A 25,187-nucleotide genomic window follows, 5' to 3' on the forward strand; every position below is an offset into this window, starting at 1 on the left:
TTGACTTTGTCGCAAAATATTGTACTTTGGCTATAAATAGAATATGAGAGTTTGCACGGATGTATGTATCCAAATGGAGCTTTGTAGTTGCACATCGAAGTTTGATAAACCCAGAAAGAAAAGTCGGAGACCTTATAAAGTACCTATATACATACGAGTATGTATGTATGTATATAAACGATCTGTGTGTCGAACTGAACCGACTTAGTTATGCCTCTCTGACTATCTGTATATATGTGAACTAGTCCATCACGTTTTGGGATATCGGTCGGAAATTTCGACACTTCCTTTTCTTCCCATTAAGCTGCACACTTGTCGAAGTCACCGATATCGGATAACTATAGCATATACATTGCTGCTACAATCTGCTGCTACCGAACAAATTGTTCCGATCGAACAGCTAACAACTACAGCTGCCGTACAAACTGATCGAACAAACTCTAGTCTTTTTATGGAAAAGTATCTTTTTTTTTGTCAAAGTATCTTCACAAAATTTGACATAGATTATTGTCCAAGGCAACGCTACAATTTTCGAACGTATTGTTCAGATCGGACCATCATAGCACATAGCTGCCATATTACAGCTTCGGTGCAGCATTTAACATTGTATCTTATTTTTGTATGCGAATGAGAAAAATTTCGAATGTATGAACATTAACCAAGATACAAAGTTTCCTCAATTCGGGGCCACGGTAAGTATTTGTTCACATACTTAATTCGTAAAGAAGTGTAAAAGACATTCACACTCTTTAAAAATAAGTAACTTTACCAGAAATTTGGAGGAAAACACATGAAGAATCAAGCGCTCGACTTAATATCTCCTATATTCCATTTACGTTATCATATTCTCACATTCTCTCATCTCATATTCCATGTATATTATTATATCAGTAGCGTGACAGAGAACAAAACAATGTTCAACTTTAACGAGATAAAAAGTTGAAATTCTATACTTTCATGTCAAAAATAACGGTTGTACTTGACAAAAAAATATTCTATAGTAAATGTTAAACCAAAAAGCATTTATGTAACATATGACTGGCTGTTTTGAGCAAAGTGAGCTTAGCATTAGCTTCTAATGATGTCGATACTAATTTCCGCAGCTCATTACGTACTTGACAACACTAATACCAACATACATCACACGAATACATATTAAAGCTTATTACATTAGGTGCAACGTTTTTCCGTTTGCCTTTCAACGACATTTTCTCTATTGAGTTCCGTTCTTTCTTTTGCTTGTTTTCATGTTACTAATATCCTTAGAGCGATGCCTGACCGCGTTGCAAAAAAAAAAAAAGAATAAACACAAAACGGTTCTACTCTACAACGATGCGTGAGAGTTATTATATCATTTTATATGCGTTTAGGTAAATGTACATATATACATATATATACTAGGTCTATGTATGTATGTATGTACAAAATTTACTTTTTCCACTTCCAAAATTTCTTCCTCTAACCTCGCTTGCTTGATCCTCTATAGTGTGTGCTGCTAAGTGTTTTTTGTTTTAACTCATCTGGCGTCAAATGTGTTCATGCAAGCAAGTAAGTTTATAGTCTGTGTATCTACTACTAAGTGAATACTGGTAGAACTGCAGTTAATATGGTACTTACTATTACTAGATCTATAGTATGTGATATGAAACACTAGGTGATTACTTCAGCTACTCGTACACACATTGTACAGCTAGTAAATGCTAATGCTCGTATATCCACGCCCAATTATGTTTATAATAAGTTTAAAGTAGTTGTGCTAAGGATGAACCTTTACAGGGAAAACATCAAAATGTTATAAGTCGGTTTTAACAGCGCTCAGAGTTCAAGGTTATCTACAGTACAGTTAAAAATTTTGAATACATATATATAAGTCGTAATATCACTTTGAATATGTGTTATTTTTTCGTTTTAACGATTTTGGCTTCTGCACCGTGTGGTATATTATTACTTTAGTAAAGCTTATCATATCAGCCACTTTTCATTGGAACTGGCTGACACAATTTACAAAATACTAATTGCAATACGAGGGTGGCACTTTAAAAACCAAATGTTTTTAGTTCACTACAAACGATAGGTCTAAAGTTACAACACCAAGAAATGCAATAGACTGGACTGAAATTCTCAAAAGAACACCAAAGTTAAACTGAAATATAATGAAACTTGTAACTTTTAATTACGTGTATATAATTTACTTGTAAGAGTCAGAAAAAATAAATTATAAATCTTGCATGAGATTGCTTTTACTTAAGTTCAGGTGTTGGGCTGGCGAAGTATATAGCATATATCGATTATTTTATTTCTTATTTTTTTTAAACTCTGTGTTTTTTTTTAAACAATATAATAAGATGCTTTCGGACGCTTCTAGTTATTTAATACTTTTTATCTGACCTCTACTTGATATGTGTCCCAAAAATAACCAAACTATATATTTTAATCATACAACATGCAGCTTTATCTATTGAAAAATTGCAGCATTAAATGGATACATTCATTCTCTTTCAAATGCACCTAACTTCATGTAAAACGGATGTTAAAGTTACAGTTATTTCTACAAAACAGCAAATATAAAATTTTGTGTTAAAGTTGAAAAAAAATTCGCTGAGACAAATGAATTGTTGAAAAAAGTTTAAAGCGATGATTGTATGAGTCGTAGTCAAGTTTATACGTGGTTTACACGATTTAAAAATGTTCGTGATGCTTTAAACGACGACCAAAGGCCATGTCGTCCAGAAGCTAGTAATCGTGCTGAATTATTGGAATCAATGCAATTTTTACAACGAGAATGTTGGCTAAGAAAGAGCTTAAAGAATGGCCTTTGCGCGTTTTGTTTCACATAAATGAATGAAATACCAAAGGACTGATAAAGTTTTTGTTGAAAAAACCGATTTCTTTCAGCAAGCAGCCTCCGTTTTCGCCTGATCTATCACCATGTGACTATTTTCTATTTCTGAAACTTATGTATTTTATGTATTATTTATGATGATCCGAGCGATTCAAGCAGCCATAACCGAGGTGCTGAAGAACATTCCTATAAATGACAAAAAATCTATACATATGATGGTTAATCGTTTTAAACGTTGTATTGAGTATAATGGAACTTATTTTGAATAAATAATAAATTTCAAGAATAATATATAGTGCATTTATAACCAAAATATTCAGTTATTGGTGGGACACCACGTATTTTTAAGTAATTTTATAGTTAAATGAAGTTTGAAGTTGAAGATAAACACAATCTTCTTAGTAATACTATGCAGGTGTGTTAGGAAAAATCCTATCAAAATATTATTTATTTATAATTAAAAATGTTTTTTTTAGTAACTATTCTTGTATAGTATAATCTCCACATTTTTATAACTTTTTAAAAGATTTTTATTTAACGTTTTACACGTAAGAAAAATACTCACACATAGCCTAAAAAGTCGTATAGTTGGTTGAGATCAACCTATTTAGTTATAGTTCTTGGAAATGTAAATTTAACATTGAATTTGGTACATTACTAGATATCTAATTCTGTATTCAGGATCTTCATTGACATTTATATACAGTAAATAGTTTTAATTTGTTTAAAACAGGATGCCATTTATATATGTGTATATATATAATATTTATAAGTAGATTTATACATTTTCTATTAAAATTCGTTTACTAATATTTCATCTTTAAAGTAATATATTCAGGTCTTTTAAATATCATCGTTTTTTATTTTAATTTATTTTTAAGTTATTTCAATTCAATCGAATTTTCAAAGGCCTTACCTTATTTTATTTAAAGCTTTTTAAATGTGGGAGTATTATTTTTCCTTATAAGCTCACCTCTCTAAATTGCCATTGCAAACGGCTCATACGTACAGAGCGCAATGTAAATATGTTTATATGGTTGACTGCACCATTGTCCTCCATTTCGACGCTTTGACCCAACTTAACGGGATTTGACTTGCTGTTCCTGTACAAGCGAGGGAAACCTAAATATACCATATAAACACATTCATGATGACCAAAATACGAGTAGCCAAGCAAAGAAAATGGCTAAGCAATTGCCATTAAGCGCTTCTGGTTGCAAGTGCAAATGTTTTCTGCGCGTTTGAAAAATGTAATTTTGTGGGGGATTTGGCGCTTTTTGGCTCAGATATTTCGAAATGCGCATCATACAAACTAGATCTACCGCATATTATTACAACAGCATGTGTGCATATGTGTGTACATTGCATTTGTGTGTGTAAGAGGAAGTGCGAAGTGCAGTTGCAGTAAACGGAGCAAGCGGTTTGCGGTCGATGGTTGGTGGGAGGCGGCACTTTTATTTATGCCAATGCGCTGTTAACTTTGCGGTTTGCTATGCACTCCCTCACGCTGCTCGGTATACTTTTATCTTCTTCAGTTATGGCGGCACCTTCATATCGCGTACACTTTTGCGTTCTGAATACATTTCGGCTATCTTTTTTGCAAATTGGCTTTCGTTGCATGTGCTGCGTGCCACATGACCCTGCATGCCGTTCGCTTCCATAATTGGCTGCCAGTTGCTATTAAAATTCACCGTCTCCAAGGTACCGCGTTATGCATTAATGTAGTATTCACGTTTCTTGTGGCATTTCTCGTAAGCGATGTAGCACAGCGCTATGGTGATTAGAACAATTATAGTGACGCCCATGCCGATGCTCACCCAAATAATTTCATCGTTGATGCTTTTGTAGGAATGGCCTGCAAAAGGTAGGCAAGGGGGAAAAATATAGAAAAAGGAGTAATTTGATTTGAGTGCTTAATGCAAGCTTCAAAGCAATTATGTGTGTTCGGTTTTTATTCTTATTCGGTTTGTGATATGAAAGCATTTATAGTTACTACTAAATGCGTTACTCTCCTTCTCCACGCCATATGCCATTATCTGGCAGACACGCACGTTGTTCCGATCTTGAAACATGGATTTTGAGAAAGATTGCTGTCATGGTGATTTTTTTAGATGGCGATGAAATTTTCTTCCAATTTAAATCAATATAAAAACACCACTGCATATTTAGCAAGTGTAAACATTTTTTAAGTTTTCAAAGTAGAAATCCACATGCTTGGGCACCTATAAAGTCTATCTAGATCTGAATAAAAACACCTTCATTGCTTCATTTGTGTTTGAAATTACATGATTTTCCACATTATATTCCTACCAATAGGCTGTATAGTTCATGGAAAACTAAACGATATGTCTCAAGATCCAATTTAACCCGGATTGGTACAACCTTTTTTATGTTCGTGTGAAGTTTGATCTCAATATGTCAATTATCGTGTGTTTGTTTACGACGCGATCCCTCTGTTATCTGCAATCTAGGAAAAACATCTTTATTATTTCGATTTGGGCGTGCAGTTTTAATGGACCAGTGCAGCTCAAATTAGATCTTGAGTCAAGGGTCGGGATGATGAGACGCTTTGATTACAGGATGTTTGTCTGTGCGGTCCATTGCCGTACGAATTTTTAATTTCAAATAACCGTAAAAAAACAAGTAAGGTGAGCCGAATTTAAGATCAAAGCTGTCAGCCCATCTCAACTCTTTTTGACCGTAAGCATACATTTTTGTGTTTTAGACATTTGCGGTTCGACATAATGAGACTGTTTTGCTTGGTTTAAAAAATATGGCTCGTTTAAGGTTTGCAAACATATACATAAAACCATCCATAGCATCACAATGCAACATCAAACCATCATAGAACCTCATTCATGTTTTACTGTGGCCTCTGTGTTTTTCGGCTCGAATTTGTCTTTTGAGTTGGCGCAATACAAACATCTTCTCATCGGATCCATATAAATTAAATTTACTTTCGTCGTTAAGTAGAATCTTCAATTAAATAATTCGAGTAAGAAAAAATAGTTTCTGACCTTAATCTTATTTAATATTTATATCTGGAAATAATTCGCTAGGAGAACCAGAAGTATGCGATAACTTGGTGAATTCTATTCCTAAGCACTTGCGGGCAGTTCTAAACAACAAAAGATTCGCCACCAAGTACTAAATATTATAATTAGTTATAACAGTCCGGTTTAATATGAGTGGTACAATTTTAAAATATAATCTGAACTAGATATGGATTCATGTTCCCGTTGCTTACTTATAAAAATGCATATGCACCTGCAATATAGTAAATTAAATATATAAAAGATTTTTTGGAAAGCACATGGTGGCGTTCATTAACGAATAGCGCTGGAAGCTGTCACCGAAACGCCACTTGAAATTTATTCAGCTTGTCAGTTTCGACTCTCTTCAGTCCACTCTGCAAAGCCCTGCAATCGACATCACCAATTACTGGCAGCTACCTAACAACAACGTTTAAGTGCGCTTGTATTTCGTTTCATCTGCTTTCAACACCTTCGGCCACTTCGGGCACTTCGCTAACCTTTGTTCTTTTAATCCTTAACAAAAAGTCATCCGTGAAAATGCTGTGTATCTATATATATATATGTAACTGTTAAACTTTTCACGTTAAGATTTCAATTCAAATAAGTAAACGAGTAAATAAAATATGAACTTTTATGCATATTCCTATTTACCATGAAGCACATTTAGATGCAGCGAAACTTGTAAATTGAGCGAAAACAATAGTAAAAAGTTCTCGCAGCCAATGGAACCATGCAAGTCTTTCAAACTTACTGAGTAATAAAAGTGTTAACAAGGTAGTCGTTAGGAATACATTAAATAAAAAAAACTTTTGTTGGTCCATTTTACCACCGGTACTCATATACCATATAAAGCATGTGTTGCACGTTTGAAGCCAAATAAAAAGTCAAGCTGCAAGCAGATGTCACAGTCATCCTATTACTCTTTTGTATAGTCCACATAATAAAGATATCGAAGAGAAATTTCGGCGATTCGATTCTAGTTTTTGGAAGGGAAATGGCTCATTGAAATCAAAGAATCGAATGCTATACACGGTGATTCTTTTCCTTCAAAGGTCCAATTTCTTTCATTTTCCATTATTTCTTAAATCCATTGAGATGTTGTTTTAATCTACGAATTTCATATATCATAATAAAATGATTTAAAACACTCTAAGTGGGACATTACTCGTGGAAATAGATTTTGCATTGACCCCATTCCGGTGTCAGAAATTTTATTGTAATTTTTTTGCATCAAAAAATGAATGAGCGCTCAAAGCTCGAAATTCGTCCAAAATAGCTAGCTCGAGGAAGTCTTAATGAAGGTCGAGCTGTTGTGGTTTTATTTCATGTCTCCACCCCATTGCGAGCATTAAGGAGTCTGTCGCGTGTCATTGAGAGCGTTAAACGAAAATGAAAAGAGTGATGATTGTATAGCAATAATAAGATTGAATCGTGTGGGTGAACATGAGTTTATGTTACAAAAGTCAAATGGAGATTGCGGTGGGCAAAAACGTGATATATTGGTACTTTTTCGGCTCATTGAATTCGGTCACTGAGCAACTGTCAATGCGCTTTTATTCTGATAGCTTGTAAGTATATGTATATATGTATGAATAAGCAGCAAGAGCATGTTGGCCATTTGTATTAAACGCTAAGCGCTGAGATTCCACCATGCTTGTTTACTACCATTTTTTAGCTTTTTTGCGCAAAAGTCATTCGTTGTTTTATACTCTTGCAACATGTTGTTACAGAGTATAATAGTTTTGTTCACCTAATGGTTGCTTGTATCACCTAAATTTAATCGTGATAGATATACAGTTATATATATATAAATGATCAGGATGACGAGATGAGTCGAAATCCAGTGACCCGGGTGAGTAGCAAGGGTCACTGGGGGCTAGACATTTTTTTAAAGTAAGAGTGGTTCCGCCCTCTAAATGGTTTAATATACATACCTACCAAACCGCTTAAGATATACCAACCAAGCTTGCTGGGCGTGGCACCGCCTACCTTTAGCTGAAATCCTATGTCTCAGGAACTATACGAAATATTTTAACCAAATTTGGTGTGTGAGATTACCCAAACATTCCCATTAGAAACTGCACAAGTCCAATTACCATATAAAAAAGTTTTCAAATCTCGTTTGATTCTTTCACTTTACAGTATACAAATCAAACATCAATAAGGTTATCAGAATAAAACTTTGCACAAATAGTGTCATCAAGGTATTTCATCTTACGTCCAAAAATTGTCGAAAACGCACTATAACTTGTGCCAAAAATGGGTAAAAGCAGGTCAACACTTCCCTTAGCCAACATATACCTAACATAAATATTTTCGAACCTCCGATTCACTTCAAACCGCATCTATTGGTCAATATGTAAGAAATCTTAATGAAATTCAGAAAGTATCTTTTCTGCTAATACCTGAAGGTGTTCTTTCACCTTTGTTCGTTGCAAATTGCAATAGTTTGCAATGTTCGGTTACACACGAACTTAGCCCTTCCTTACCAGTTTGTTTGTACTTTCTGCTCTTGTTTGATGCTGCTGAGAGTTTAATGTTCACACTCTTGCTCCGATACGCTGGAACCATGCTGCCTTTCGGTGACAAGGAAATGTGTCAAAGCATAGTTGGTGCTACGCACATTTATTCTTCTCTATGTATACAAGTGTATAAAACAACTCTGTATCATTAGAAATTGGGGTGGTTCAAAGGCGGGGGGTGGCACTGGGAGTTCTGATTTTCTATTATTAAACTGTTCGCTGTGCTATTGGTAGTAGCATTTCTGGCCGAAAGGTTAGTGCGTGTGTGAGTTGATTTGCCCTGAATAAAAGTATGAACTTACCACTGTAGTAACTGTTGTCGGAATATCCGTATTTGCCGGCTGTGCGCCCACCCACAGGCATTTTTTGTGCAGTATTTTGTCCACGAAACGAAACGGAGAAGCGTAGCTAAGCCAATGTAGCCAAGTGAATTTATAGATTAGAGGCGTTAGCAGACGGGTGAGCTAACGCTTATGACTGCTCTGTTTGCTAACGGTGACAGCTGACAACTGTGGGAAGAGCGTTTAGTTTCCCGCCTGATTCAGTAGTAAATAGATGTATAGTTTGTGTTGTTGTTGGTTTTGTGTTTTCTTTGTGATTGACGAGACTACGCTGACAATGTGACTTTAAGAAGTCGACAGTGTTGCGGTAGTGGAAAGCTATTTTCGCCGATGCTGAGCTGTCAAGCGTTATGTTCCCTATGGCCTTTGCAAATTTTTGCACCTCCCTCTTTTTACCGCCGTTGCTGTTTGCCACTTCCAAACGTAGTGTTAGCTGCTTAGATTCTGTTGATGCTATCCCGTGGAAACTTTCCGAAATATATGGTACTCATTGATGATGCGCCAACAATCGCTTTTATTATGCTCTTTGTGAATTGTTGTAGCCACTTCTGATGGAAATTGACTTTGCCTGTCGAAAATGGATAGAATAGACGAAAATTAATGAACTCCATGGCAGCGATGGTCATATAAAATAAAACTTGCCCATAAATTGTAGAAAAGAAGGAAAGTTTACCAATACATACACCCTAATACTCCTCATTGAAACATCAAACTGATGACCAAACTACTATTATTTACTACTATTCCTATGAATTTGCGATTTATGTAAAAAAAAAACTAACAGTTTTGGGTCGTAAGAAAACTAGATTTGGTTTGTCTATTTTGCACAGGTATGTGATTAGTGAAGGGCTGACCAAAGCTTATGAAATGTTTGTATGGTAGTATACTAGTTGAAACGTAGGTTATTATTATTTCACTTGTTAGAAAAATGTAGTTTTCAAATAGCCGTTAGAAATAAAAATAAAGGAATAAAGGTCTAAACACAAATTTTAAAGCATACGAATCATTTACTGACTACCTAAGACAATCACGAAATATATATTTGTTTATTTGAATTTATTAATAAATTATTTAACACGGTTCTACAGTAAATTGCCTTCAATTTCTGCTTTGAAAAAAAAACTAAAGAGACTTAGTCAAAAACCCTAACATGTACTTTTTTATGTTCTCATTTTGCTTTCTTTAGGAAATGCTGCATTTCATACCAAACTTCTTAGCCACCACTGTTCTCAAATAGTATGCACAATGAATAATTTCGTAATATATCCGATATAAATCTGTTTAACTTCTTTCGGACATATTGTTCGATCTGAATTCAACAAAATTCGCTAAAAATATAGTCAGGATATGCACATTCTTATATAAAAACATATTGTAAGCATCACAATTTGTGTATTTTTTTGGCGCCAATGCACTTAGTTCTGAGCGTTTTTGCGGTATTATTTAGTTGACATTTGAGTATGTATGGCTATGATGTCCTTATTAATGAATAATAAGCCTATCTACATACTTTATTATGGGATATATTTCATTCTTGATTATAGTCATTAGTTTGCCTTTCTGTTTCATCGCTGCTAATTGCTTTGTTTATTCCATTTTTTCGCTAACGCATTTTAATTCTCTATAAGGATTTTATATGTTCTGCTTTACCGCCTGTTCTATAAAGGAAAGCGTTTTCGACGCATATGTAGGTACATATGTACCTACTTTTTATACTGAAAGCTTTTAATATCTTGGTATGCGTGCACTAAAGTACTTCTACTTTTACTGCACTAATGTGGCGCATAAAATTACAAATGACTGACCACAGAAAGTTTCGCTTTGTCTGCCTTTTAGAAGTAAGATTTTTACACTTTTGTTTAATAGACTCTTGAAGAGAAAATTACGGCCAGATCTTTTATATGAATCGACTCAACTTGTCACGCTGATCACTTATTTATAGACTTTATATAGGGTCTCCGACATTTGCTTCTGGGTGTTATAAGCCTCGTGGCAAACTTAATATGTTCAGGGTATAAAAATTGATAAAAACAAAACTTGTGCGCTAATGAAATCGAGTTTTTTGGTGAAAAAAATATTGCTAATATCAAAAATTGGCTTTATGCGTGTTACATGGACACAGCGCCGGGGAAGCAACCATTTGGTTTGATAAATTCTGTAGAGGCCATATGAATGCCGAAAACATGAAAAAGTTATTTGGTTATGCCAAAGCGCTATGTAAAGCTCACAATAGACCCAAAACAACAATGAACTGATGATTCTTATCTTTTTTTGGAGCTGTTCAATTGTAATAATCGTGCGGCGGTAATTGATAAAGGAGCAGCAGATAAAATTCCAAAGAGCTCAATGAAGCACAACCCAAATTTGATTGTTGAATACTGAAAACTGAAATGGTAATGGAGGAAATGATTTCCAAAATTTATAACTGAACATAGCCAATTTAACTCTCCTTCCCGAAAGCATTATGTGTGTATCAAAGGTTTATTCACATTTCGATAAAAGACTGAGCTACTTCGCGTGGTTAAGCCATGCGTGTGCAAGTAAGCGTGTGCATATGAACTTGTCCCGAAAGATAGCACAGCGCAATTTGGCACTCAAAAAATAAATAAATAAAAGGCAGCGCTCAATTCGCAGAGCGGTAAGCTCCTTTTAAATTTTAAGTGTCAATCGTGAGTAAAATCCTTTATTATAATGCGTGCATTGTCGAAAATGAGCAAAGTGCTGACGTAAAGAATTTAATGAACGGCAATGGGCACTTTCAATGGCTGAAGGGCAATAAAAATATTAGAGAAATAGTACAGAGAAAAAACAAAAGCAAAGAAACAAGTATAAAACTATTAAGCGCCAGACAAAATAAGTTAAGAAATTGGTTAGACTGTCATTTCGATGGAAAAAATTTCGAATTGAAGACACATTTTATGGCAGGACCTCAGAACGGGTACATAGCTAAAACTCAACCATCTAGGTTAGAATGGACACCATTGGAAATTATATTTTCGTACTCGCATTTTAGCAGTTCATTTGGAATATATATGCTAAATGTCCTTGGAGAAATGCAAATAAACGTAGAAGAAAAAAATATGAAGTTTTTTAATTTTATTTTATTTGCACTTGTCTCGCAATTTTTTTTCTCATTTTGAAGTTGATCTGATTAGTGAGAAGAAGTGAATAAAAATGAGTTTATTGAGAAATTTTTGCTTACTTCCCAATTGTATGTAGTGCGTTCGCTCGTACTCGTACTTCGTAAATGAAGTCCGCAAATTGTTCGGTGTACAAAGGAAGGCATTTTTTTTTTAAATACATACATAGATATGTATGTGCAAATATTCACTGACATCAAATAAATTTATGGCCGCCATGACGACGAACGGCTGAAGCATTTTGTTCGTGTAGGTGTGTATGTATATCTGTATGTGTTTATGTAATGAGTAAAGCGTAAGGTATCCAACGGTAAGGATGCTCTACTTAAACAAAAATAATTCATTAAATTAGCGGAACTGAGAGAAGTGCAATGAGTTTTAGCACGAAGAATTCAATGACAATAAAATTACCCATACACCTTATCCCTGCATTACCCATACATAAATTGTTTTCTTTGTTTTGGCACTCTTAAACTGATTAAAATTACTAAAACCAGTGAAATGAGAGAAAACCAAATGAAAATAATAAAAACGCGAGATACTGTTTATTCTTGCCATTTTATTCAATGTTTTTTTTCGATCGAATGCAACTCTTTGTATGTATATGTATGTGTACATAAGTAGAACTTAAATTCATAATGGAAGCAGAGACAACATGCTAACTTACTCTAATCTTGCTTGAATTTGTCAGCAAATGCGTTCCAATGCGAAAAAGTTCTGCGTTTTTTAAAAATTTGCGAATGCAATAGGAAAAATTAAGGTTCAAATGTGAAATAAGTACACAAGTACATATGTATGGATAAAAGTACTAAAGCCCGTTTAAGTATGCATGCACTTTAAGAGCAAATGAGCGAAACGATATATGTATATTGTATATTATATTGTATATATTTATATGGTATATGTATATTGGGTCGTTCACTAAGTAGTTGCGTTTGATGACAACAGCTGACTTTATTGAGTATTTTCGCAGTCAACTTTACACTTAACCTCTTTACCGTTATATGTATATTTGAACAGCTGATATAGTAAGGCTTGTTTGTATAGAATTTTCTTAAATTTTTTGGAATATCCTTTGTTTTGTGCTCTACCGAAGATTAAAGTTCGAAAACAGCATTATTTTGCTGTTTTATTATCAAAAGGGTAAAAATGCAGTTCAAGCAATCCGAAAATTTTGGCAAAACTGGTTTGCAAAATTTCGTCCTGGAAGGCCTAATGAAGCCGATGTGCATAAAATGTGGTCCGTGGTCCGAATAACAACTCGGAAGATTGCTGAAAGAGTAAATTTGCTTTTTGTGTTTAAATTGCACTAAAAACCGAAATTGCTTAACTATAAGCTATAGTGATCCGTTATTGGCGGTTCCGACAAAAGAGCTGCACAGCACCGGATGGATTCCTCAAAAAAAGGGGACAGCAGTTTCTAGTTCGTGTATGTACAGCCAGATGGACATTGATAAATCGACTTAGCTCGTCACACTAATCAATTATATAATATACTCAAACCTATGTATATTATAGGGTCTCTGACATTTCCTTGTGGGTATTACAAAATTTGTAGTAACATACGTAAATACTTTTTTACGATTCCACTTCCAATTTTGGCTTGGCATCAAACTAAATAGGCTGCCGTATGTACGTAATATATTATTATTCTGCTTATTAACCTAAATTTAGATATTTTTATACCACAGTGAACACCCTAATGTATAGCACTCGTTTGCATTTGTTTCCTAAGCCAATCAAGTAAAGCAACTCGAGCACTAAGCATAATATTAAAATAACAATTTTGCGTGCAAATATAAACGCATCACTGAAAAGGCAAACTCAAGAGCATCCACTGGAAAAAATACGATTTTGAGAAAACGTACATATGTATGTGTGTAAGTATATAATCATGCATGTTTCACTCTATGCAAAATGGAATGAAACGAGCTCTCTACGCATGTAAGAATGTACATATGTATAGAAATTTGGGAGTTGAATTTAAGGATGTTTCCAATTTATGATGCCCGAAAATCGTGCCATGACTACGAGCACATTTGTTTGAATTGACATCGGACTGAGTTTTTTCTTTTAAATAACTGCACATTTGAGTGGCATACTGTAAAAGATTTACTGATTCGCGATCCATGAACATACATATTTCTGTTCCGATCGTAAAAAAACGTTCGTCAGGTCCTATGATGAACACCAAAGCTGAGTTAAGTCGAAAGGACTGTTATATGCATACATATATATGGTATATAATATACACTTTATATAAATATATATATATAATATATTAAATATATCAGTAAAAGCAAAACGTTGATAAATATATATAATGTAAATATTATAAAAAAAAATTGAGAAAGTACGAGTGTCTTTGTCAAAGAGAAAAAGTTCAACTATACAAAATTGGTTGAATAAATAAGTAAAAGCAAAAGTATTTTCTAACAATGCTTCTAGTTGCACATATGAACATCCTACGCACTTAAAAATGTGGTTTTCTCCTTAAATAATATAATCCTGTGTTTGTACGGGGCCATATTAAGCATGGCATTTGCTTTATTTGCTATTCGAATTGATCGAATTCATTTTCGAAATTGCAACGAGATGTTGATTCTATTTTTCAGTCTTAAAAATTGTACAGACATGTGTAAATTGCACAAAAGCAAGAGGCCAAAATGTCAATTAATGCAATTACTAGAATACTGGTAAGTTTTCAAGGGCAGCCGTCAAAGATGAATTATATACTCGTAATATACGAAAAATTCAATTGCATGCGCATACATCCAACCATTACATGAGATTAAGTAAATATAAATACGTGTGTACGTAATTGCATTCTGTAAAATCTTGGTTGAAATTAATATTGGGAATCTTCTCTTTGAAAAAATTCTCGCATGCTTATAAAGTTGTACGTAAAGCCTACATTAGGTTAGCACTTGTTATAAAAACAATAACTGTGTTAACAACTGGATCTATGTGAGATTAGGAAGTGATTTGCAAAAAAGCGCCACAAATCCCTTATATCCAATTAACAATTTCTCGGCATTACCACAAATCCACTTACTCACATCTTCATAAAATAGTTTACAGAAGCTGTCAAAATAATGCATCCATTCAAATACTCTGAGCAATTGTTATTGCTAGCAATAAAGAAGAGTCAAGAAGGCTCAGCAGATATTGATATTTTTCTGTAGAAAACGTGTTGATTACTAATACTGTAATTTACACAGAAAGCTATAGAAAAATGCGCTTGTAAACAGCAAAGCATAGAATAATAAAAATTTAAAATATATTATTATTTTCTGCATAATGGTATACCCCTTAATTGTACGTACCTAATTAAATTTTCATTATTTCTGCATAATACTTATTACGACATTTTTGTACCCTAAACAGTTTATATTAAGTTTGCCACGATGTTTTTACGTCCAGTAAAGTTTGCAACATTCAAGAGGAAGAGAAGTACATACATATATAAACGATAAGGCTGACGTGTTGAGTCCTTGTACGTCTCTTTGTATATACCCGAACTAGTTCTCAATTTTTGAGATATCAAGTTGAAATTTAGCACACGTCCTTTTCCCCAGAAGCTGCTTATTTGTCAGAACCGCCGCTATCGAACCACTATAGCATATAGCTGCCAAACAAACTGAACGATCAATATTGAAATAAATATATTTTTATATCCTTTTAAATTGTAAGCTACGCACCGGTAAAGGGTATTATGGTTGCGGTGCAGCCGACGTTAATGTTTTTTCTTGTTTTGGTGATTCGATCTTTATTTGTGTGTGTATATGTGTACATAAGAGTCCACAAACGTGCTTTTGTAAACTGTATATGCACTTAATTACAGGAAGCAAAAGCAGAATTTTTGCAGTTTCATTAATATTTAAGGGAATGTTTGATAAAAAAAAACAATATCAAACAAATCATATATAATAATTATTAATTATAATCATTAACTGGCAGACGCTCATGCATATTTCATATTGCCATTAAAACTATGTGTTCACTTGAATCCAGCTAGTGGTTTATAGCACTAATTACAGTGCATGCATAATTAAACTTTAAACGAAAAGTGAAAGATTGAATAGAAATGTTTTATTCAAACATACTAATCACTTTATACATACATTTATATATATATTTTATATGAATTTTTAAATCTGGCTAAAATAAGAAGAAATAATTCTTTCGAATTCAGCAAAAAAATAGCAAGTCAATGTAAAGCATGTGGTCAAATGATATGTACTAAGAACCCAGCTGCTCCATTGTCCGACATCATCCGCGGAGTTTACTATATCAAAACCGATCGCAATATTATTTTCGTTTTCGCCGATGTTGCATCAGAATTCAACGAAAAGAGATTTTCTCCACGGCAGCCAAGCACTGAAGGTTCCGATAATGAATAAGTTCGACCACAAAAACACATGGAAATTAAATGATTGCAAATAACTTCGAAACATCTTAGTTTCATTAATCTAGATTGAGAAATCGCAGAGCACCGTGACGTATGAGTGTTGCAGATACACATAATGTAAAGAGCACACGATTTTTCAATATTCAAATTAGAGAAGCATTTGTAAATTGTATAGTATATAACACTATACAAATAATATATATGTGATATAAAAGTGTTTTAGCTTTTATCACAATTCAACCTAAAATAGTCACTAACATAATTTTCCGAAAAATTATATAAATATTAATATTAATACACAAAATTGATAGTAAGTTGTAGTTTAACATATTATAACATACATATAGTTCCGTGTGAATTCAGTCCATACTTATTTGAATTTTTATTTTGTTTTCTCGAGTTAAGTCTTTTATGAGCGAAATCGCTTGCTCAAATTTGTAATTACAATGAGAGAACTCATTCAGTCAGAATAATTTAAGGGTAAATATTTGAAATTCTCTTGGCGCTATGTTATTATAACTCACACTTCACTCTTTGGTTCTTAATCGATTGTTATTGCTTTCAAAAATTTGTGTGAGAAGGTAATCAACAACAGTAAAAATACTCAACCTATATACAGTTAAGCAAAATTTGTATATTGTTAAGTCGGTTTCTAAAAAAATAGTTGTTTTTGCTTAGAGTATTTGGCGGTAAGATATCAAAGCGAGAAAATGGTTAGGAACGATGCCATCATTTGTAGTGTTGTGTCGTTAATGAGTTGACTTTTTATGCTTAGTAACGCAAAAGTTTTCCAACATTTGCGAGAAAATCCACGAAGAAAGCACCCAAGTCGTGAAAAGTAAGCAAAAGTCAAAGAAAATGCTAGCGTGCTAAGCTGTCAAAAAATATTTTCAACCACAGATGGGTGGATTATTTTTATAGTTTGTGATAATAAGTCGAAACTTTTGCCGAAAAGTAATTTTCTCTCACGCACTTCTTTTTGACGAACTTAAGAAGCCCTGTATGCATAGCAAAGTCAACAGCGTAATAATAAGTATAGTTGCGAGTTTAATATTATTACATACATTTGTATATGCATGGTTTATATGTATATATACAAGTATATATATATGTACATACTGCGTAGTGCACTTATTAAGCACCAAATTTACGCTAGAACGGTTGCAGTGGAGCACAAAGCAGCAGCATGCAAATTACTGTGAAAATGAACAGATACATCGCCAAATGCGGCCTTTGTTACCAGAATCTAATACAGTTCGTAGTTCCAAGCTCATAGCAACGTACGCCTCTCCAACACACGTCGCCGATATCATGAAAACAACACACTACAATGGTGGGTGCATCGATCCCTTGTTGACCAGTCGAAAAGTTTTGACGTACCACGTCAGTGTTTCGATTTGCGCTCAAGACATGTGTGGCTAGCCAACCAGCAAACCGGTTCAAATTTCTATGTTTGCATGTGGGTGTTGGTAAATGAAGAGCACACGCCAATTCGGTTGTTGAAAACTGATAAAAAAATAATTCAACTATTATGCTTCGAGCATTTGAATTTTGGTGTAAAAACTCCTCTTTTCAGCTAGCAACTACACATGAACAGCCAGCAGCATTACGTGTACTTATGTATGTTTGTAAGTACGTACTCACATCAACAGTGTCCAATCGACGAACAGCCTTTCATTCAACCGAGCGTTCATCCGTTCGTTCGTCGACTTTATGAGTGGGTGTCTGTTCTGTAGGGAATTCGCGGACAAACAGCGCATTTGTGTTCTGCGGTCGCTAACCGCACCGGCAAAAAGCCTTTTATTATATCGATTCAGTTCTTCCCATTTTTCTAATTTCACTAATTTTAGCATAGTGGTTGGGTTTCGCTTTTTGTTGACTTACAAGTATTTATTCAGCCTGCCTCTTCTTTGGTTTTTTGGTCGCCTTGCAGCTCTTGACATCTACTCGAATTCACCGTTCACCGTCAAAAGCTTCCCACCTTCGCTGCTATCACATTCGATCCCAACACAGAGACGTTCAATATCCATTAGCTCTATCCTTTTGCAAACTCTTTCTTTGTGTGTTTTTGTGAGTCACATCGCAATGGTGTGTGGCGAGAGATTGATTTAAGTTGTCGCCTCGGGCATCTCAATTTGAATGCCCGTCGGGTCTGCTGGGTATATGCAATGTCTATTGTAATAAATTATTAAGTTTTAATTCTATCAAAAAAATAAAGCAAATATCAATGCATTGGCTGCTATATTGTTCAGTCTTATAATAAAGATTATTGAATTGCATACTTTGATTCCGGTGGAAGGTTGTATGCTTTTAACAAATGGATTATTTACACATTCTCATCAGCCTTGCAAAAGTTGAAATGTGACATTTCTAAGTGACCTCAATGTTAATGGACTCGTATGTACACATATTTTTATATATCATACAGCTTTTTCGCTACGAAAGGTTTCCATACGAATAAGAGTTTGAAAGCAAACTTTTTCGAGCGAGGAAAGTTCTCGAAGATTTCATTTATTTTTTGGTGATATTTTTTAGTATAAACGTTTTCAATAATTTAGCTATTGGCTATAATTTGAAGCGGCAAACCTTATTTACTCTTTCATTGTCCATACTGCTTGGGGCCTAATGCGACAATTAGCAACTAAAATGAAATTTAACGCGGAAGAGAAGCTTGGCATGTGCCTCATACATAATTTGTGATAATTACTTATAGACAACAACAAGAGTGCTAGCAACTCTGTAGAACTTTTTGTATGGTTTGGTTGGTATGGTTGGTATGAATGACAATGCATTACGGCCCTGCCTTGATTAAAGTTTTAATTACTCTACCGCTGCATCCGAATAAAAAACTTCTATGAGGCATGTCAACTTTCCCAAACTGCAACTACATTCCTAAACATATTTCTATAATGATGTGAATGTTTATAAATATGTATATGGATGCACGCATACTTAGTGCGTACGATTTATGCATTCTATCTGCATTTAATCTCTGCTAGCCTTTATTGGCTTGGCACTGAATGAGTGAGTGCTGAGCCTGCGTAAAATGGGGAATGTGCTATGAAGAAGGCTGAGGATGAGTGAATATTCGTGTGTCATGCGAAGTACGCCTGTATATGTGTCGGAAACAGACACATATGCATCAGCTTACGGTAGTATCGCAGTGTGGCAATTTGTGGGCAAGCATGTAGTTGCAGGCTCGTATAGCTTACAGAGATAAGCCATCGTTATTAGTGCTACTGTTACATGAAGCCAAGGGCAAGCTCATGTATGCATGCGACGATTTATTTGCATGCACCCACGCACCTCTGCTGACTTTAAACCGAGTCAAGCTTGGAAAACATGCATACATATGAACAAAACAAAATACCGTATACATTGTATGTGAAGCAAACATGCCACTCCATTTTAGCACGCAAGCGACTTGTCAATCAAATAATATAAGCCGATGAAACAACTATCAGGATACAGACACTCATACATTATTATGAAAACAAATTTAATTTTTGCGCTCGCTGTAAAAATAAATATTTACAAAAAACTTAAATGATTTCCAAAATACATACATTGGTATATGTATGTGTATAATTTATTCATAAAGCATGCAGATATCGGATATACGTGTGGTTGTGGAATAGCTCCGAATAGTTTAACCCCATTTTGAAAAAAATGTATCGGTTCGATAGATTTGAGTGTAATCTGCTTGAAAGGGCTGTCAGAGAGCAACAACTGCCGAAAGCTCTACCAAAGGTACGGCGATTTTTACGAGAAACGTAGTTTTGTCGATTCAATACCAAAAGAGTAGAGAGTTGAAATAGAACATGTTATAAGAGTGAAAACTGCTGATAACATTGATATCATCGGCCTTAGAAACTGTGCCGTTAATTAACGAAATGAATATTCTGTTGTCATAAACTTAACAGTCAACGTATGTCTGTCATAGTCACTACGAAATGTCACAAATCTCGAATTTGTAATCAATTTCGTCTATCTTGGAAAAAGCATAAACTCTGCGATTAATTGAAAGGTGCTCCCAGTTAAACTAAACAGTTATTAAAGACATTTGTATTGAAAAAGTTTGACTGAAATCTCCCAATTGACAATTCTTAGAACTTCAATGCGTAAAAAATTCTAGTTCCTTATTTGGAAGATAACTAAAGGTTGTGGTCAAGTTTATAACCATTTTAAAAAAAATTCTCATAGCAAAATGAATTGACGCCCACATCAAAAGATTCTTAATTTGCATTTGCGTGCTATGTACCTTTGTGTGATGATCGATAATTTTTCAAGCAGGAACCTTAGAATTTATTTAACGAAGTTTTAGTTTTTGTCCATGGTCCATAGGACTCGTAGTTTTACCGAAAATCGAGATATCGTTTTAAACTTTTTTAACCACCTTACGGCCCTGATCCAAAACACCCGTAATTTATTTTTCCTTTAATTTTTTGTTTTTACTTTTTAGAGTTTTCAAATGTTTCTGCACCAGGCTTATAAAATAACGCATATTTTTGTGCAATATTAAATCATTTAAATTTTTTCCTCCATACATATTAGGCTATAAAATTGAATCTATTTTTAATATTCCATCGAGTTAGTTTTGATTGATCTAATTTGCAAGATAATAGTACATATACAGCCGTAAATATAGGCCCATCATGACACTTGCGACGTGCATACCTTGCAAGAAATGCTCTAGTTGGTTGGTTAGGAGAAACAACTAAATTTTAATAAATAAAATTTTCTACTGGAAGATATTGCCCATACAGTGACCTACGGTCGAAACTTAAATTTATAATCAGATTAAAAAAACTGGTAGTAGTATGGAGAATTATATATAAATACCTATACATTAAAAATTTTTCTCGTTGTTGCAGTCGCAGAGAGCGATAGAGAGGATAAACAACCACCAAATTCCACGAGTTTTACAAAGTTATTCTAGTTTCTAAACTATATAATTTGATTAACCATTTCGTGTTTCCCTGCAGGGCTTTTAAACCTAACCACTCACACATAGTTATGTGTGTATAAAGTTGAAGCACTTTTGGAAGCTTGCCCCCGTTAAGGCACGTACACATCTTGGCATATTGGCGCATATGGAGGAGATAAATTGCCGTTATAACAGCGAGTGGCTGAATGGACGCACGACACTCATGCTTATAGATATACATATGTGTGTAGTGCGTAGGTGTTGTGAGTGTGAGCGCTTGTTTTCGGCAACCATAAACGTTTGCTAAATATTTCAGGTATTTAATGTCGTGTCGCGGTCGAGGACTGTGTTACAACCATGGCGTATAAAGAGAAACAAACAATGCAATTAAGGTGGCGCTAACTACGCGCAGACTGCACCTTAAAATGGGATTAAATATATTTTATGTTTTTTTTAGTTGAATACATAATATTTCAATAATAATGAGTAACAATTTTAAGTCAGCTAAATAAAATTTACGAGTCATTTTATACCTGTCTTATGAACGTTTCACATAAGATTTTTTAGTGTTAAAACTTTAAAGCGTTTTCCAAACAACACACTTTTTCAAAGTCAGTTTTAAAACTACTGTAGCGATTATTTTGAAATTTTGAACACTATTTTTGTACATAATTTCCAAGCTAACACCGGAGAGTTATTTTCAAATTTGTTAATAATTTTTACTCTTCAAAGTGCTAAAAAGAATTGAAATTTCGAAAAACCTTCTCAGCTTTACAGGGGGAAACTAAGTATTATCTAATGACTAAACCCTGACCGTATTTTCCAATATTTCCTCATTAATTTTGTATACAACATTTTTCGAATGTCATATTTAAATGTTCTATTGGTTTTAATAAAGCGATTTAAACTGTGTCGCCACAAAAAGTTCACCAAAACATGCGTGTTTTCGCACGAATTAACTTTAACAATATAACATAGCATGCGGTTATAAAAATTTTTCTATAAAAAATTTAAAAATATAAGCAAATTTTTTTTGGAAAATAGTTCATCATTAAATTTAAATGGAAGTGTATGCGCACGTCCGGTGTTGGAATTGGTAGTATGACCTTCAATCCAAAATCTGTACATAAATATTAATAACGACAGCAGTATAGCTTTTGTAACTGACCAAAAACACAACACTGTTAGGCACAAACATCCGTTACTAATGGCGGAAACTCAGCTGCAAAATAACTGGAAAGTGGTTAAAATAATGGAGATAAATGAGGTGTAGGTGGAGTGAACAACCAACAGGTAATTATGCTGTATATGAAATAACAAATTGCTCCATCCACTACAAGACAAAAAGGGAGCCTTTGGAGAAACTTTTTTAGCACACAAGTATAGCGATATGTACATGTATTTTCGTTGCATATGGTAGACGAATATCAACCGAAATAATCTCCACCACTGCTAAGCGTTGTTTGTCTTTCTTAACGGTTAAAAATTTTCAAAATCTTTTTAGATATTTCAGCAGTCATGAAATCATATAGATCAGAAATAAAGAAATGTACAACTCTCGAGTAAATGGAAATTGAAAAACTTGTGAGCGTACACCAAGAGTGGGTACGTACGTTTGACAGTTGCCTGAATCGGTTAGGTTTGACGTTTAGCAACTTGAAAGACTGCAACTTCAAAAAATATAATATGTGAACGAAGAGATTTGTTACCGCCGTTCAAGATCACTAATAATATATCCAAAGTAAAAAAAGAAAAGGAAATACGAAATTTAAAGGTATTTGATTAAAGGATTTGTCTTCTGATACTTTGGCGTTTAATTCGCAAATGAAAATGATAAAAAATAAAATTGAGCTGATGTATAACAATGCAGATAGTTATACATAGCAGAAAAATTTTAATAATACCCTGATATATTATTGAAATACATACACAAAACGTTTACATTTGAGTGATTTACGGCAAGTTTTAAAACTAGAAAAATCCCTACGAAAAACTTTCTACTTATGCGCAGAATTAAACAAAAAAAATGTTTCACTTTTTCTCCAAAAGAAATTTTCCTGATGTAAAAACAGTAACTCACAGTGTGCGAATGAAATTTAAAACAATTTTTAAAACCTATAAATGTATATAGTACATATATAGATGACATTCGCACATTAGGCAATTCGAGCAGCTTCGCACGTACGGCACGCGCAAAGTAAGCCATTGTTGCACACTGAATATGGTTTCGTAAAAAATCAAACAATATACTTATGTGCAACTCGACATTTGACAGTTGTAGTTTTGTGACCGTCGTTTCATAGGTAGAGGGGTGAAAACCCAGACATGGTATAATATAGAACTGTGAATATTGTTTTTAAGTCAAACCTCCGAGTGAATTCCTATAATGCTAAAATTTTGCAAACTAATTTAACAGACATTCGCTGATCACGCATTTTAGAATAATTTTGACACCTGTGCTAGGCAGATCGGCCAAACAACTGCAAATATATGTAGTATATGTAAACACATTATAAAATTTACGGCAACAATCAATTATGATTCTCGATGATGTCACGCACTCATGCTATAATGCTTTTAAACCTATTATTTTCTTTACACACACACACACACTCTCATTCTTTGTGTGAAGCAATTTAAGGTCTGTTTGTTTAGCTAATGCAGCCGTCTTTCCATCACCAGCATTTGCAATCTCGGAAATAATTGAATAGCTTACTCAGAGCAAACGAACAATTGAAGTAAACAGTAAACGAATGTAGAAACGGAAGAAACTTTCGTTAGGAGTGACTTTGAAATTGCGGACGTACAAATAAAAATATTTCGAACAAAGAAGTGCACACATCAATCAACAAAAGCTCGTGAATGAGATAGTCAAAGAAGACGTGGCAAAATTGTCTCTCCCAGCTCAAACATAAATAAATGCAAAAGGCTCGCAGTTTCGCTAAATGGTCTAGCATCCTTTTCAGGGTAGAAGACCCCAACAAAAATCAGGAATTTCATTCGGTTAAACATGGCATTCGGCATACACACAAACTAATTCAAACGCCATACTCTACTCTACTCTACCACAATCTAACGCTTACTTGTAATGTTGCGGTCGTTGACGCCGCCAGCATTGCCGCCTCTGTCTCGACTCACTACAGTATCACTGTTAACTCCACACCCCTCGCGATTTGTCTTAAAATCTTGTGGCGCCAAAGGCTGATAAATGTCTTGTGGCGTCTTTATTGGATGGACATAGCAAGCAAACGAATCGAGCGTTCTCACGCTTCGCACGGCACGCAGTATGACATTGCGTATGAGTAATGCGTCAAAATTCGTTGCATTATGTTTTACTTCTATTTTATTTATTTCACTTCTGACTATCGCCTCAGGTATGGTTATCTTTTATTTGGCGCAATTTGTTTAGCTGATGTTCTGCTTAGCAAAAAACCTACACGCACTTTGCTCAATTACTGAGAGCCGTTCTAGACAGGGAGCGTAAAATGCCAAACACTTCCAGTATATTTAATTGTCTGTCTTCGACTGATTTGCTATTCACTCGCCACAGCAGCACAAGGATGCTGCGTAGCAAACGAACTCACGACCGAAGCGACAAACTGATGGCGCCAAAATGCCATCAGCTGGGTTTTATGAATGAAAGCTCCAATCGAGAATACGAATAATTTGCTTTGTCTGTATTGTGTGTGCTTTTACTACGAAAAGCTAATGATAGCCTGAAGTGAATTGCTGTCACAAAATTGTTTGTATGTTATACAAGGGAAGCTGGGGTTAGCGACATTTGAATTGTTTGTGTAGCTATATGCATTAACTTGTGCATATTATATAAGGATTCAAGTATATTTATATATGCGTTTGTTGTGGTCACAATGTATTATTAGAAAGTCAACAACACATTGGACCTGAGGTACTTAACTAGTCAATGAAATTTGGTAGTTGATTAAGGATTACTGCAACATGCAAGATTAT

General features: G+C 34.4%; 1 protein-coding gene across 1 annotated transcript; it reads right to left on the minus strand.

The window, feature by feature from the left end:
* Window positions 1-3,401: 3,401 nt before the first annotated feature.
* LOC106616539 (uncharacterized) lies at window positions 3,402-24,735 on the minus strand. The gene is made up of 3 exons (XM_014233229.3): window positions 24,302-24,735; window positions 8,702-9,308; window positions 3,402-4,697 (listed from the first exon to the last, which is right to left on the minus strand). The coding sequence occupies exons 2-3, from the start codon at window positions 8,760-8,762 to the stop codon at window positions 4,552-4,554; spliced, it is 207 nt and encodes a 68-aa protein (XP_014088704.1). The 5' UTR covers window positions 8,763-9,308; window positions 24,302-24,735; the 3' UTR covers window positions 3,402-4,551.
* Between the last annotated feature and the right edge of the window lie 452 nt (window positions 24,736-25,187).

This window comes from Bactrocera oleae, chromosome 2 (assembly GCF_042242935.1).
Source record: "Bactrocera oleae isolate idBacOlea1 chromosome 2, idBacOlea1, whole genome shotgun sequence".
NCBI classification, from domain to species: domain Eukaryota; kingdom Metazoa; phylum Arthropoda; class Insecta; order Diptera; family Tephritidae; genus Bactrocera; species Bactrocera oleae.

Bases quoted from the DNA above. Each gene is read 5' to 3' on its own strand.
- LOC106616539 (XM_014233229.3), bottom strand. From the start codon at position 8,762: ATGCCTGTGGGTGGGCGCACAGCCGGCAAATACGGATATTCCGACAAC. The intron at 4,698-8,701 runs GTAAGTTCATAC...TACCTTTTGCAG, and splicing joins CGACAACAGTTACTACAGTG to GCCATTCCTACAAAAGCATC.